Genomic DNA, 17,252 nt, shown 5'->3' with positions numbered 1-17,252 from the left:
CAGTATGCAAATCTCTCTTCTTTGTAAAAGGAAAGAACTCTTCTTATCTGCACCCACACAACTGACCAAAGACACATACAAACTAGCATCTGCCCAGTAGAGAAGGTCTTCCTCATGGTCCACGGTGAGCCCAGAGGGCCAGACCAGGCTGCTGTTCACAACAGGTTCCTGGAAGTTTCCTCCCATGGTGGCTCTCTCGATTTTGGCATTAGTGCCCCAGGAACTCCAGTAGATGTACCTAGTCATTCAAGAGGAGTCATCATTACTTCATCACAAGGAACCTCACCATCTTTCCCTAAAAAAGAGTGACTCCCACCCACACAACGTGCCCAAAGGGGACTTACTGAGCCAGAGCACCGACTCCCTAGTATGATACCAACATTTCTAGGGTCAACATGAGTTCCCTCCCAAGGCAAGTCACTCTTTCAGTCTTGAATCAACAGTACAGTGTTACAAGTCCATAAAGTACTGGTCCTCTGTGAATATAAAATAACTTCAGGCCCCTCTCCGTGCAGCAATAAGTAAACAGAAATATAACCAAGATGATGGCATACCCTCCACAAGGATCTAAGACGATTGCTCTTGGCTTTGTAACATGGGCTATCAGAACACGCCTAGACCCATCCTCAGCCATGGAGTTAATCGTCTGGTTGGTGTAGTCACTGTAATAAATTCTTCTATTGATCCAGTCAAAAGCAATGCCATCAGTAGTCCCTATGTCTGGATATAACCAACAAACACACACACATGTTAGAGGCTCATATGCATTTTAGAATCACCTGGCCATCCACATGTTGATCCCACTGTGTCCAAAGTAAGCCATACCTGGAGTGCACTTACCTGAAACAATGACAGTGGGAGAACTGATCCTTGCATCCAGGTTGACATAGGAAATTTGGCCGTGTCTAGCTTCTAAATTGTGTGTGAAGTAAATCCGGTTATTTATGCTGTCATAGTCCAGGGCCATGACATGTCCTCCCACATTTATCGCTTGGAAAGGTAGGCTATGGTCTTCAGGATCCAAGTGTAGGCTTCCCAAGGAGTTCTCCAAGGCAAAGATGAGGAAATTTTGTTTTGTAATGGTACAGCTCTTGCCGTCACGGTCCAGGGTCCCAAAAACACAGCTACAGTTTGGGGTGAGCAATCCAGGCAGAGCAAAGCAGAGATGGGAGCACCCACCATTATTTTCCAAGCAAGGGTTGTTGTTGACTTCAGCTGGTGACCGGGGCTGGACACTCTGGTCAAAGACAGTCACGTCTCTTAGCCAATTGATATTGTCCCTGATCACTGCTGGTGGTTCTGTGTTCTCTGGTTCCTTGCTAGCTTGAAAGATTTTTTTTAGATTTCTATCTACCCATATGATAGAATTTCCAAAAACAGTGATGGCATAAGGAGTTGGGTAGCGACTGCCATAACGAATCACTTTCCATTCCTTTCCTTCAATATCAATCCTTGAAATGACATCTAAAGTATCATCAACCCAATAAACATAGCCATTTCCATGGTCCACGGCCAAGCCCCGTGGTGTGACGATGCCCTCAGACACAAGCACAGTCCGATTGGTGCAGTCAAGAAAAGCACGTTCAATCTTTGGGTTTTGCCCATAGTCAGACCAGAAGAGGTATCTATGCTTGGGGTCTACAACAATATCCCTGGGCATGTCCACTATGACTCTAAGGAGAACACGACGATAAGTGGTATTGATACGCAGAACTTCTATCAGTGTTTCAGACTCAAAAGCATTGATGAAATAAAGATTGTCTGCAAGAAAAAATGAAAGAGCATGCTCACAAATGGAAAAGCAAGAAGGAAAAAGAGGATATTCAGAACAAAATGTGTAAGGTTGAGGTTTGACTCAGTATGTATTTTCTTTTCCAAGGTAATGAATGCCTGTTTATACTTATAAAAATAAATATTTACTCAGGATCTAAAGAGATTGTTTCTTCAAATTTAAACAGAATGTGCCTATCCTCAGCTTCTAAACCACATTAGAATTTCAGCAAATGTCAGAACCCACTTTTAACTCAAAAGTTTTTTTCCAAGGATGTCCATCCTTTTCTACCTGAATGTTGAACACCTGCATCTTCAAAGACTCTAAATAATCATCATCGTGGTATGACTTCTACTCCAACATGGAAAAAAGGAGCAAAGATCAGGTCATTGATCAAGGTTTGTGCTAACACTAACATGAGGTCTTGTTCTAGTCTTCCTAACCAGTATAGATGTAGTCATTCCACGAACCTTCTAAAGCCACCAAATCAAAACTGTGTTTGCCTTTGAGCATTATAAAACAATGCAAGGGGAAAAAAGAGTATGTTGTGAAGACCGTATAACGAAGAGTGATCCCACATTGATTCCACGTAGTTGAAAGTCTGTTGTTAAACCAGCTACCAAAACACACCTTTGTTTCTATATCTGACTCAAACCTGCTCTAGAGAAATTATGCTGGTATACAATGTTACTAATCTATTCTTTTCATTATCTATTTCTAATTGGACTATAAGTGTATTCCAATCCTTCAGTCCAGGGTTGGCAAACTTCTTCTAAAAAGGTTTGTTCATCGTAAATATTTTGGGCTTTGCAGAGCATGAGGTTTCTTTCACAAGTATTCATCTCTGCCACCATAACATAAGAGCAGCCATAGGCAGTACCTAAACACGTGGCCATAGCTGTGTTCCAATGAAACTCAACTTAAATGCAATAGGCAGTGTGCTGCCTTTGGTCCACAGGACACAGACTACTGACCCTGCTGTAACTCTACTCTCAGTAATAACATAGTAAATTCATAATCAGGGATGAGATTTAGGAACCCAATTAAAGTCTTTTCTAACCATACTACCATATTTACTATTTGCAATAAACTCTTACTATAGTACTGGGGTTTTTATAATACATTTTAATATTTCTATGTGATGTCTACTCACCAAGCTGTATAAAACTCAGTGATACCTATTTTTGTAGAATGGTATTATATTCTAAAAATTATAATGCATTTGATTCTCAGTGCATCATTAAAAATGAGTGTTATTTCAAAATTAAGTACATGAAGCAATACAACTCAATTAATGCAACATTGAGTCAGGCATTTTAATAGACTACAATAGAGGAAATGCCTAATTAAAAGGGCTTTATGAATTAACAAGAGGAAGCAATTAATAGTTGGGCAACTAAAGTGGTTGGACTTTAAAATAAACACTTGCCATTTCATGGTTTCATCATATTTTAGGATCAGAAATACAGATCTGTAGCATATACAATGTTAGACTAAATTTTCTAGCATAAAATAAGATTAAAGAGATACAAACACACAAGAAAAAATGACATCGTTATGCAGCTTACCTACCTGCTACCCAGTCCACTGCAATACCCCGCACTCCATTTTCTCCTATCCCATGTGTGACGATATTTGTAAAACCAGACCCATCTGGTTTGATTCTACGGATTGCATTATAAGATTTCTCAGAGATGCTAAAATCACACCAGTAAATAAAGCCAGAAGATACATCGACATCCACATGCAGTGCATTTCGTCCTGGAGTGTTTAAGAAAAGATTATTAAACAAGGCACTAGCTAGAACTAGAATTTTTAAGTGTCTGCCCTCCTTTCCAACCCGTGCTCTGACTATGCCCCATTGCAAAACAAAACTATTTGTTTCCCAGTTGCAAAGAGCACACCTACCACGCAGATCTTGGTTTCCCACCTTTCCCACAATAAGACGCACTGGCTCCTAAGAGACATGGATGATTAGAATTTGGGGGTGGAAAGGTATGAGGTGAACCTAGAACATCTTACTACACCAACAAGCAAGGAAGCACTCAAACACTGATGGGGTCATGTCAGAAGAACACAGGCAGTCACTTCAAGAGGTTCTCCCTGGCCAAGATGGATCAGCTGGAGCACTGGAAGAGTAATTATGTTAAATGATTTATAACACACTGAGTTAAAAAGTGAAATTTTGAGTCCACAGTGATAATTTTTTTTAAGTTTCACTGGGTAAATAGGACAGCGCTCCTAGAAGAATATTATCTAATAAATGTAGAAGAAATGATAGAATAAGAAAATCACTATTTTCAATCCTAATTAAATAATCATTTCAGACAAGGATCATCAGTGGCTGCGAAACCCAATTGGTAAAAGGCACTAGGGAAACAAGATATTCACTGGATGCCACAGTGTGACCTCAAAATTTTCTTACAAATTACAAAGGGAAAAATATACCTTTAAAAAGCAGGGATTTTGTGGTGACCACCTTAACCAAATGATAGAGTTTAAATATCACTAAAAGGGGAAGAAGCTGACATCATGTTCTTCTTAACAAGACTATGTATCAAGTGCATGGCATCACCTATGAGGCATTCTTGCCAAATGTGTTCAATTTCAATCTAATCCAACAATTAGATCTAACTTTCATTTCATGGGAAATGCAAGGTATAAATTGAATAACATGTTAAATGGCACGAGGAGAAAATAATCAGATAAATCCTCAATGTGAGATTCTAAAAAACAATTAGTCTGTCTTTAAAAAAAAAATCAACTTATTTTTTTTATCAATCAATGCCATGACAACAACTAACGAAACAAAAAACCAAGCCAACTACTGCAGATCAAAAGAAACTGAAGAGACATTCCAAATATAATGCATGAGTCTTGATTAGATCTTGGCTGGAACACAACAATAGCTATAAAAAATTTTCTGAGTCAAAATAGAAAAATATAAATATAAATATTAGATGATAATTCCCTTAGAAGATGCATGTTAAAGTTTGTAGAGATGAAGTATCATGGTATCTGCAAGTATTTTCAAAAAGTTCAATAAAGATGTATGGATATGTACCAGGTGGAGCAAAAGTAGGTTTACAGTTGTGAGTATGTGAAACACAAACTTCATTCTTATATTATTTATTAATTATTGTATTGTTTTCATACAAACAACTGTAAACCTACTTTTGCCTCACTCTGTATGTATACACACACACAACCATATACAAATTGGGACCTCAAATGTGGCAAGATGTTAACAATTAGATGTGCTTCACCTTCTCATGCAACCACAGAGAGAATTACAGCTAAACCTCAAAACAAATAACACCCAGAACTATCAGAAAATTGAACTGCATGGAAGTCCAACAACCAAAGATTTAAAGAAGCCACATTCATCCAGAAGGGGCGGAGGGGAGGAGGGGAGGAGACGTGATGTGGTGCAGAGAAGGGGCGACCAGTGTGGACGATAAAAATCAGGAGGGACACCTGGGGAGTGAGTGATCTTAGCCCCAGGCCAAACCACATAGTTTTCTAGGCCAGACTACACAGCCCAGAGTTCTTGCGCAGGGAAAAGAAATCCCCATAACTTCTGGCCATAAAAACCAGTGGGGGTTGGAGTGACAGAAGAAACTGCTGAATTTGTAGGAAACTCCACTTAAAGGACCCTCACAATCTTAGAACGCATGCAAACCCACCCACTCTGGGTTTCAGCACCAGGGCAACAGCTGGAAGGATGCCAGTTGCATACGGGGAGTGGGTGAAGTGACTGGAAATGGGGCAAATGCCAGGCAAACCTCCAGAAGCCAGGCAGCAGCACTGTCTCTTCTCTGAGCCCTCCCCCAACACAGAGCCTCCAAGTGGTGATGTGGGTTGCCCCACCCTGATGATTACTTAAGTCTTTGCCCTATACAATTTACAGGCACCTCTTCTACAATAGGCCATGCAACTAAGACAGGGAGTCAAAACTAACCTATCAGATGCAGAGTTCAAAACACTGGTGATCAGGATACTCAGAGAACTCATTGAGTATGACAACAACATAAAGGAAGAAATAAAGGAGGCCAGGCTTCAAATCAACAATTTGAAACATAAGGAATAAATAAGCATTCAGCCAGAACAGTGAGAAGAAACAAGAATTCAAAAAAATGAGAAGAGGCTTAGGAACTTCTGGGACAATTTTAAACATACCAACATCCAAATCATAGGGGTGTCAGAAGGAGAAGAAGAAGAGCAAGAAATTTAACACTTACTTGAAAAAATAATGAAAGAAAGCTTCTCAATTTGGCAAAGTAAATAGACATACAAGTCCAGGAAGCACAGAGAGTCCCAACAAGTTGGGCCCAAAGAGGAATATACTGAGACACATCATAATTAAAATACCAAAGGTTAAAGATAAAGAGAGAATCTTAAAAGCAGCAAGAAAAATACAAAGGAGTTCCCATGAGACTGTCAGCTGATTTCTCAAGAGAAACTTTGCAGGCTAGAAGGGACTGGCAAGACGTATTCAAAGTGATAAAAAGCAAGGACCTACAACCTACATAACTCTATCCAGGAAAGCTATCATTTAGAATTGAAGAGCAGATGAAATGCTTCCCAGACAAGGTAAAACTAAAGGATTTCACTATCCCCAAACTATCAACAACTGGATCCAAAAAAAACAAATTAAGCAAACAACCAGAACAGGAACAGAATCATAAATATGGAGATCATTTGGAGAGTTATCAGCTGGAAGGGGTAAGGGGGAGAATGGGAAAAATGGTGCAGGGATTAAGAAGCATATTGGTAGCTACAAATAGACAGGGGAAGGTTAAGAATAGTATAGGAAATGGAGAAGCCAAAGAATTTATATGTACAACCCATGGACATTAAGTAAGGGGGTGACTGCTGGATGGAAGGGGGGTACTGGGCAGAGGGGGGCAAAGGGGAAAAAATTGGGACAACTATAATACCATAATCAATAAAACATATTTTTTAAAAGTTGGGTGGAAAAAATTATGAATTTTACAATATCTTTACAAGATGGTAATTTAGATGCATGCCTTTTTAGATATGAAAAAACAACACTATGTCACAAGTATATGTGAACATGGTCATCAAGCAGGAGCCTGTGTGGTGCCAGAACACGGACACCTCTCACTGTATGCTTTTCTGTCTTTTCTGACCATGTCTCCCAACCCTTCCTTCCCTTCATCCGTTTTTCTTCCCTTCCTGCTTTTTATCTCTGTCATTAGTCTGTGGCACACTCCTCCTGAGGCTACTGAAAACTTATTAAGGAGAGACTAATAATGTGAGTTCATTTATTTTGACTCATCAAATATATATTAATAAATCAGATTGGAGACTATTTCATTACTGTCCTAAATAGTAGTAGACTCTCTACCCTAAAATTTCCATTAATACTCAGAAATAAGGAACGGTTCTTCTGACCACCAACTCTAATAATTTCTTGCGATCTCATTCTATGTTGCTATAGGCCTGTCCTCCTCACTGTAGTATGTAGACCAGCAACGTCAGCATGCCCTGGGAACTTGTTAGGAATGCTGATTCTCTAGCCCCGCCCCAGACTACTAAATCAGAAAATCTGCAGATAGGACTCAGATCTGTGTTTTAAAAGCCCTCCAATTCTGATGCACACTAAAGTCTGAGAACCACTTGAGGCTGAATCAGTTCATTTAAAGAGAAAGGCAAGCTTCACTGTATGCTGAATTCAAACACGGAGAAAGGCTTTATAGCACCAAGGACTGCAACTTGGCACCAGATGGGGTCAAATCTTACTTAGAGTGGAGTAGCGTACCTTGGCCTGCCACTGGCACCATGGCTTCCGAATGATCCGACAATTCCAGGCTAAAGCCTCTGATTGCAGAGAGCATCGAAACCACAATGAAAGAGCTATATGGAGAGCAGGTCCGATTATCAGGATTGAGCTTAAATCCAGTGGCACAGGCGCACGAGAACAGTCCTCCTGGTACAGGCAGGCAAATCTGCTGACAGGCATTCACATTGTTGCTGCAGCCATTTGAGGATTCGGCAGAGGCTAAATGAAATCAAAATCATTTTGTAACTTTTGACCCTACCTACTTGCTTCTCCATCCCAACCTTTATAATTGGGTCAGCAAATAATTCATTATAAAATTAATAACAAAATACAGTATGTGAGTCAACAACCTAAAAACAGTACTTGAAAGACTAAAGCTTATACAACTAACATCTAAAGGTATAAAAACAGAACCACAGCTATTGTACAATAGAGAATGGAGCACCAATGTGGTGGTATGGTGGTGGAGCAACAATGTGGAAGTATTTCTTCCACAAATCATGTAAAAATTAGGGAAGTCAGTATAAAAATTCTAATTTTTTTTCCTCTTGGCCTATGTACTGGCATTTAAAATTATATCAGTTTAAAGACATGATCAACAATATGATAGGTGTTTGTTAGAAAATGTATTAAATAAGAGCATTTAAAAGCTTTCTATTTGCATGCAATAGAAATAAATACCAGTGACAGCTGAGGTTATAGAACAGCAAACAAATTGTTTGATAATCTTTGACTAGAGATTAAAAGCTATAAGCTAGGTCAGAACTATAAAAATAATCTCTAGATCACAATGCTAATTTAAAGGGGGCATAACAAAAAGATTATTTCTGAAAAACATGTTGAAATAGGCAACAGCTAATAATATTCCTTTTAACATTAAAAATTCCAGAAATAAGCCAGGCAGTAAAAGACAAATACCACATGATCTCTCCTTTAACAGGAACCTAATCAACAAAACAAACAAGCAAAATATAACCAAAGACACTGGAATTGAGAACAGGCTGACAGTGACCAGAGGGGAGAGGGGAGGGAGTTTCAGGGGAAAAGGGTGAAGGGTTTACAGGAACAGGTATAAAGGACACAGGGACAATAACCGGGGAGGGGCTGTGGAAACGGAAGGGAGGGGGGAGGGCGGGGGTGTTGGGCTGGTGGGGGGAAAAGGCAGAAAACTGTACTTGAACAACAATTTTAAAAAAGATTAAAATTTCTATCCTGATACATTTTCCCAGCAGTCATCCAATTAATATTTACTGAGCAAGGTGCCAGAACCATTGTAGTTACTGGGTAGAGAGCAAAAAACAAGACAGACAAAATGACCAGCTAATTAGAAAATCCAGGCAATAGACCACTAGGTATGTCAGAGAGTGCTGTGAAGCAAAGCAAAGTGAAGAGTTTAAGGTGAAGAGAGAAGAACGGGAATAAGCTCACTCTGAATTCAATCTGGCCTTTCAGATGCCAGATTAGTCTCAGACACTTAGCTATGCTTAAGACATGGCTATCATTTTAAAACAGTTTGAGTCCTTTCAGTTTGCATGCATGTGTATGTACATAGGTCTGTGTGTGAGCATGTGTTTATATCTAAGTGTGTAGATGTGAATACACATTGTACATCCATGACAGTGTATGTTTCAGTGACAAATACTTACTGTGTTTATGGTAAACTCGGAGTCCCCTTAGATTTGGAGTATTATCTCGCAAGACTACTTTGTTGGCCCCAGTGGCCTTGTCAACTCTTTCAATGACCTCGTAATGCTCATCAGTATAATAGAGGAAGGAACCGTAGACAGCAATTCCCCAGGGGTGGGAAAGATAGTTTACCAGGACCATTCGACTTGTGCCATCCACGTTTCCTCTTTCAATCTAAAAGACCAGAATTTTGTTATTGACTGATTCATAGTGAAATGAGAGAAACATTTAAAACGATAGACTTGACATTAATACAGCCCTCTATCCTTCACAGCAATTTTTCGTATCTATTTTTTTATTTGATAGTCACAACTACACTGAGCAGTAGGTCAGGCAATGTCATTGTTCCCATTTCATTGATAATGAAGCTGAAGTTCAGGTAAGTCAATCAACTTTCTCAGGTGGCACGGTGAAGAAATGGGGACTAACCCTATTTCATCTCTGCATGTGATATTCTAGTCAAAGATACACAATTAATGTCTCCTTAAATATGTTCAACTGTGGGCCATTACACACGAGTGACTGACCCTGCATTTAATATCATCAAGAGTTTCTGCAGTGGGGATCGGGAACATGCTCTGTATAATCACAGGAGACAGCAAGACTGGTGGGGCAAAGGGCAGCACTGGTATAGCAGAACAGGTGACAAGCCTTAGTCAGAATGACTTGGTGAACTTGAAAGGAACACACAAGAATGAAGCTACTATTGGGAAATGGTGAGTGGCCTGCTTCTGGAAGAAAAACGAAATGTAGATAGCTGGTCTGATTTCATTCCAAAACTCTTCTCAAGTACCTCCTCTGTGCCAGGATCTGAGCTGAGCATTGGCAAGAGAGACAAACGGGGTCGGGCCCCCTGCCTCAAAGGGCAAGGGAACCCAGCAGCTGCAAGCACAGGCTGTGCCTTAGAAACTGACAGAAGTTCCAGAAGATAAGGTTGCCCCGAGGGCAGCTGCTGAGGGAGTTCCCTACAGCAGATTACAGCTGACCTAGCTCAGCTGAAATGTGTGGAGCTACTCCTCTAGGCCAGGGTTCTAGGCTGAGCAGCAATCAAACCTATAGGTTGTAGGTTTCATGAAGACAACATATCTCCATCACGAAAGCAGGTACAGTAATGAGGGCCATGTTCTAGTCAAGGCTAGAGAGAAGTGGCTCAGAAAGGTGGAAGTGGCAGAAAAAGGCTGGACCTGAGGAAAGAGAACAAGGATTGTGTGATGATTAAGTAAGGACATGGTTATCAGAGTCAAGGAGAAACAGGAGGCTTCTAGCCTAGGAGAAAAGATGGAGAGTTACACCTCTAACAAGCTCACAGACCCAGGAGGGCAGAGCAGAAGCAGAAAGAGGAAGGGAGGGAGAGGGCGAGTACTGTGTGGGTCATGCTGAGTTGTATACAGAAATCACAGCATGTGACAAGAGCTTTCTCATCACCGCACACATCCCAGACAACTGGGAACAATCCAATGGGCCACGCAGGCTCAGCAATGAAGACCAACAGACTGAAAGGGTGCTCATACCACTCCCCTGCTGGTGACCGCCCAGTAGAGCTTCTGATCCTCGATATCAAGAGTGAGAAACTCCAGGTGTTCAAGGTCTCCAGTGAAGAGGGTCTTCAGAGATGTGCCATCCATGTTAGCACTCGCAATCTTGGCAGGAACCCCACTGTCAGTTCCCTGGTCCGACCAGTACAGTTTCCTGCGAACATGAAAACCACTAACAGTCAATGAAACCGAAGGTGGATTAGGGTAAATGGCATCCTTTATTTAAATATTTAAATGATCATGTGTATTCCTTGTCCTCAAGACACACACACAATTCAATGGAGAAAGTCTGATTCATCAATATTTTTAAAGTACAATGTTGAGTATTTAACTAGTATCAATGTCTATATATTTCCCAGTTATTATTGGGGTAGAGGTCATTTTCAATGGTATCTAAACCAGCAGGGTATCACCTATCATTGGTGGGTGATCCTTTAGCTTGGTCAAGCAGGTGGAAAGCTTGTGACTAAGAAGGAACTTACATCAACAGTCAATGCCTTTCAAAAGATCTCATTCTGTCCGGTACACTGGGAAGGACAAGGCTAATGAAAATGTTGTCAGGCACCTGCCTGCTCACCTCCCAGGCCTCTTCCTTAGTTATACAAATCATCATCTCCCACAAGACCAGCTACTTTCTTATTTAATCCGATTTCTTTGATGAAAAATGCAACAAAATAGGAGAAAAAATGAATAACATTTTTCTGACAATGGAGTTCCATTGGCATGCTGACATCGGGATGTAAAACTTTCCATTTCACAATGAACTAGATTCAATCACCACAGAGAACTGCCAAGTCCACAATAGATGAAAGTTTTCATCAACGTAGATGAAGGGTTGCTTTCCTTTTCCACTGAGGACATAACTTCCAGACTTGAATCCAGGTTTTAATTTCTTTCTATCTCCTCTCCTGCTATAGCCACAATAAACAATTCTCTTATACTCTTTCCTCACAAGTCTTCAGACTCCTTGATTCCAATTACCTTTATTGCATACCTCTTCCAACCACCAATCCAATATACCAATCCCATGAACCTCATCTGCAAGTCCTTCTAACTTCTCAGACTCTGAAATTCTCTGCCTCCATGAAATCTCCCATCTCATCCCTGTTCTTATTTTATTTCTCCTGTTGAAGCTTCTTTGCCCTTAAAACTTGCAGAGCTCCCAAACCTCCAGTCCTTCTACGCCTGGACCTCATATGCAACCACTTTAACGATACTCTTACTTGTTCTCTTGATCTCCCAGCATGCCTACCTCCCTAATTACTAACCCTGTATTCCTATCATTAGTTGCTTTCTCTCCCCCATTCCAAGCTACCAAAAGTTTGCTCAACAAAGTCACAGAAGTCTTGTGAACTCTGAGTTGACTAAAAATTTAAGCCACCCAAACCTTAGCTGAGAACAATCACCCCTAGATGACCATGTCATATTTCCCCTTCTCGGGTCTTTCAAAGTTGTCCCTACTGATCCCAGCCCATAATTTTCACTCTCAATCAGTGAGTCCATCACTGATCTTTCATCTGCTCTTAAAAATATGCTCAGGTTTCCCTATTCTAAAATTTTTTCCTGTTATACTTTGGTCTATACACATCTATCTTTTTCTATTTTCTCAATACCAAACTCTTAAAAAAAGTAGTCACACTTCTTCACCTTCCTTTCACTCTTTAACTCTTTTATGTCCTCAATGAACATCCTCTCTCTGATGTGACCAGCGACTCAACCCTTTATTTGTGACACCCACAGGAATGTTTTCCTGTAGCAACTGATTCCGTAACATTGACCATAATTTTCTCAAGACTTTCTCTTCACTGAGCATCCAAAACATTATATCCATGAGTCTCTATCATGTTTCCTTTGAAAAATCAATACCTCCCAATTCAATTGGGCTGCTCTTAGTTACCTGAACATTTCCTCTCTCTTTGCTCCTGCACTTGACTTTGCTTCCTTCAGAGAGTGGATGATATCCTCAAAGCCAGGTCTGCGTAGTGAAATTCTATGTATCTTTTAAGATCCAGTCCAAACAGCATCACCTCCATTAAGCTGAAAATTTCTCTCTATAGCACTCTCATCCCAATTTTTTAATCTTCTTTCATGGCTCTTAATCATATGCACACCTGGGTTATTGGTATTTATGCATGGGACTTATCAAATATACTAACCTATAAATTCCTGAGGTTACAAAAATTATAGATTATGCTTTTAATAATCTTTGTATCAGCCCATATACCCCCAACCTTGGCAGAGAATGCTTTCAATTGCCAAAATCAATGTCTTCCTCTTCTTTTTTTGGTAAAAAAAAACTGGTCTACATGTCCTGGCTTCCTTGTAGTTAGCTGTAGCCACGTGACTGCATTCTAGTCAAAGGAAGGTGAGCAGAAGTAGTATGCACGGCCTGCAGGCCTGGTCCATAAAAACTACCCAGTGCATTCCTGAATGCTTCTCCCTCTACTGCTCAAATGGTGTCAACACCCAGGATAACTTTCAAAGTCTCCTACTGAAGACCCCGTCAGCCTGGGCCCCTGAATGACTGTGCAGAATAGAGCTTGTCCCAGCTTATGCCCAAACTCCACTGCCCAAATGAAAGACAAATAAACTTCTATTTTCTTTGAGCCATTATACATTTTGGATTTTGCATTAACAGTTTGCAGATTCTAATAGACCATCCAATAATAGCAGAATAAATAAATGTTTGATGAAAGGAAAATGAATAATGCATGAACTTGAATTTCAAAAGTGGAACTTTAAATCTAAGACTGTCCTTCTGGAAAAAATAACTAAAAATTAGGACAAGCCAGCAATCATGGAATAAAATTTTTGCTTTTGGTACCCTTTATGAATTGAGATTGATTTGTGCATTGCCCGTACTTGAAGCAGAGAGCTGACACTTCCTCCCCTCCCACACCTGAGCATCTGCTGACTGTCAAACAGAAAGTCAAAATGCACTTGGTACAAGATAACTATTCTCTTAAAAAGTCAATGCTCACACTTTATAATTTATTGTTCTAGGTTATAATACAGTATAAAATGAAGTAACTGATCAAACAGACCAGAGGACTCTAGTCTATGTCATGAATTTCGTTTTCTCCTCTTCTCCCTGCCCTTGCCTTCTTCCACGCCGGTCCTGACCAGTCTTTTCTAAAATACAGATTTGGTTCCATCACACTCTTCCTCCAAATTCCCTGCTGGCTTTTTATTTCTCTAAAGAATCAAGTACAATTCCTCAGCATGACATCAAAGCTCCCCACAATTTGTTCCAAATGATCTTCCTCATCTGCTGTATCTCCCATCTGGCCAACTGACCCCTACGCTAAGCCACTGGTTCCGGAGCGTGCACCACCATGCCTCTGAACCTTTGGCGCTCAGCTGGCCTCATGTACCATTCCCCAATCGCAACCCATCCTCCACCTACTAGAAGCATTTTCATCCCTCAAGATGTATTTCAAATGTTATCTACCCCCTTAAAGTTTTCCATGTTCACTCAAAGTCAGAATGTATTGCTCATTCTTATGGTTCTATTTTTAAATTCCTAAAATTCTTGCTTGTTTGGAATTGATTTTCAGTTCAATGTTATTAATTTGAAGAACACAGAACAACATACATATCATATCCTTCACATTAAACAAACCACAGAGCTATTTCTCTTCCTCACTGAGATCTGTATTTTTCAAATGTTGGCATATGAAATCAGAAAATGTCCTAGGTTTGAAACCTCCTATTTTCATCAGACCATAACATGTACAAGAATGGTGCTGTATGGAAGGCATGAGTCACTGCTTAACACTCACCCGTTAACAGGATCAACAGTTATGCCAACTGGAAAACCAACTCCAAGAGCTGTCCCATCATTGGTAATCAGTGTTTTTCTGTATCTGACCTCACCCCGGAGTGTCAAAACCTAGAGCATAAAATCATTTATTAGGGGAAAACAAAGAAAGCTGACGTGAAGGAGAACGTAGAACACACAACAAATTCCAAAGCAAGACTAGGGATGAATGGGAAGTTTTGCATGAGGTTCAGATAATTCTTAATTGTATTTCCTGGAAATTAGCTCAGTAGAAAATGAGAGTGAGTCCTGACTGGTGTGGCTCAGTGGATTGAGTGCTGGCCTACAAACCAAAGCGTTGCTTGTTTGATTCCCAGTCAGGGCACATGCCTGGGTTGTGGACCAGGTCCCCAGTAGGGGGCACTCCAGAGGCAAACACACAGTGATGTTTCTGTTTCTATCTCTCTCCCTCCCTTCCCCTCTCTCTAAAAATAAATAAATAAAATCATTTAAAAAAAGAAAGAAAATGAGAGTAAGAAAAGAAAAAAATCACATCTCAAATGCCTATTTTCATTTCACTGAAAGTTCAGGAGAAGAAATGTATATGAATAAAAGAAGGATTCAAATGAGGAAACACAGAGAATCACTGCTACTGAGAAACTACAAAAACCTTCAAAAAGATAAAAGAAAACTCTGGAAGACAGATGGGAACCTCACAGCCCCCCTGCCTCCCAGTGACTGGGCCACAGCACCCAGTGACCCATCACTGCACACACAGCTAATCAAACAGTGTGAATTCACTCAGAGTTAAAGTGAATTCTCTTCCAAGTTAACAGAATTAAAACACATGAGTTCAAATCTCTGCCCTTCCAGGTCTGACTGCGTGACCTAAGGCAAATAAATTCAACTCTTGGAACTCAGTTTCTTCATCATTAAAATGTGGATGACAATGGCACCTCCTGCATAGAGCTCACAAGACAATGAAATAACATGGATAACTGGCACAAGTGTGTTTAATAAATGTTTCCTATATTTTATTGGCTCATTTATTGGACACTAGTAGGTACCAGGCATTATACTAAGCATTATTGGATAACCCTGTGAGATAGATACCATTATTATGCCTGTATTACAGATGAGGAAAGAGGCCTAAAAAGATTTAATTTAATGTCTTTCCCAATACCATCTATTTTTAATTGTATTGCTATTATGTTATAATCACAATACTAACAGAGCCTTGCAACATCACAGAGAAATATGGATTACTGGACTAGAAGCAGTTGTTTTTAGGAACAAGTCTATTTTAATATGCATCTGAGAGGGCAGGGGTGGGGAATGTTTGTTGATTTGCGCAAAGCTTTTTATAACATTGTTTTCCAATGCCAATAGTTATTTGTGCATCTGTGTTTATATGCCTCTCTCTCTCTCTCTCTGTCTCTCTCTCTCTCACACACACACACACACCCACACACCTTTCTTCCTGACTGTTCTTTTCTCTAAAATTTTCTCCTCTGGTACCTTTCTTTCTCTCCTACTTGAACTAAGACAATTTTTCTCTTTTCAATTTGCCTCTTTCTTCTATAATTTCTCTCTTTTCCAAAGCCTTGGGTTCTCTTTAGTTCAAAGGAAAGTTCCTTCCTCATTCTATGGAATGTATCAAGCTCTCTTTCTCACACAACCATTCTGTAGGTTTCCCTTTTCAGCGACAAAATTGCTCTCAGGGAATGGCAACACAGCTACCCCTAGTGGAACACAATCTCTTAAACATTTCTCTTTTATCCTGAAGTTGGAATTAAATGTGAATTACCTTTATGCTGGAACAGATATTGTATAGGTAAGCTGTAAATGAACTTTATTCTTGTTTTCTTAAGTAGCCTAACATTTTCCTGGAAAAGTCACAATTGATATCACCAAAGGAGAAAACCAATAAAAACACTAAAAGGGCAGTTTACCTTTGAATCATTATTCTCGGAGATCCTTCATAGATATTCTAAATATGCTAATGATTTGAGGGAAATAGGGCACTGCATTCACTGGCCACCTTGGTGTCCTGAAGCACTTTTACTTATTGAGCTATTAACCCCGTTTTACAGGGAAGGAAAGAGAGGTTCAGAGAAGTTAAGTAATTTTTCCAAGGTCAGACAGTCTGTGAGTAGAATACAGTGCTCTCCCCACTAACAAGATGTATCTTTATATTTCAGAGTCTTGAATAAAGTGTTTTTCTCTACCTTGTACACCTCTTCCCTACTTCTTCATTTGACAGAAACAAATATTGGTCATCCTTCAAGCACAGCTCACCAATAACCACTTATGAAAAGCCTGCCATTCTTCCTCCCACACTTTTACCTCTGCCCTCAACCTCACAGCTCTTTATAGTCACTGCTCATACCATACTTATTGCACCAGAGCAAATGTATGTGTTTATATGTCTAGCTCTCAGATGTGTGAACTACTCAAAAGCAGGGCAGGGCAGGGGGTGGGGGTGTTTCTTTTATCTTTGAGTGCCCAGGACTAACCATGGGACTGATCCATAGAAAGCATTTCCTAGTGTTTGTTGAATGACTGAATGAATGAGCAAACAAACCAGCTCAAAGCCAGGTCTTTGGATGCCAAAGCAAATTATTTTTCCTCTGTACCTCACTGCATTGGGGCACAAGTACAAACTTTAGGTTTAGGTGGGTAAAGCAGCCTTAC

General features: G+C 40.1%; 1 protein-coding gene across 1 annotated transcript in view; it reads right to left on the bottom strand.

The window, feature by feature from the left end:
* Nucleotides 1-17,252, bottom strand: part of LRP2 (LDL receptor related protein 2) — a 199,470-nt gene that overhangs the window by 74,084 nt on the left and 108,134 nt on the right. The window contains exons 34-41 of the mRNA XM_036023343.1: nucleotides 14,581-14,690; nucleotides 10,775-10,952; nucleotides 9,224-9,437; nucleotides 7,557-7,796; nucleotides 3,344-3,532; nucleotides 841-1,761; nucleotides 555-720; nucleotides 80-238 (exon numbers count right to left, since the gene is read on the bottom strand). Of these exons, the coding sequence (XP_035879236.1) occupies nucleotides 80-238; nucleotides 555-720; nucleotides 841-1,761; nucleotides 3,344-3,532; nucleotides 7,557-7,796; nucleotides 9,224-9,437; nucleotides 10,775-10,952; nucleotides 14,581-14,690 (2,177 nt within the window). The remainder of the gene's footprint in view (nucleotides 1-79; nucleotides 239-554; nucleotides 721-840; nucleotides 1,762-3,343; nucleotides 3,533-7,556; nucleotides 7,797-9,223; nucleotides 9,438-10,774; nucleotides 10,953-14,580; nucleotides 14,691-17,252) is intronic.

Source organism: Phyllostomus discolor, chromosome 4 (genome assembly GCF_004126475.2).
Source record: "Phyllostomus discolor isolate MPI-MPIP mPhyDis1 chromosome 4, mPhyDis1.pri.v3, whole genome shotgun sequence".
NCBI lineage: Eukaryota > Metazoa > Chordata > Mammalia > Chiroptera > Phyllostomidae > Phyllostomus > Phyllostomus discolor.
This window is presented reverse-complemented; position numbering and strand designations above follow the sequence as displayed.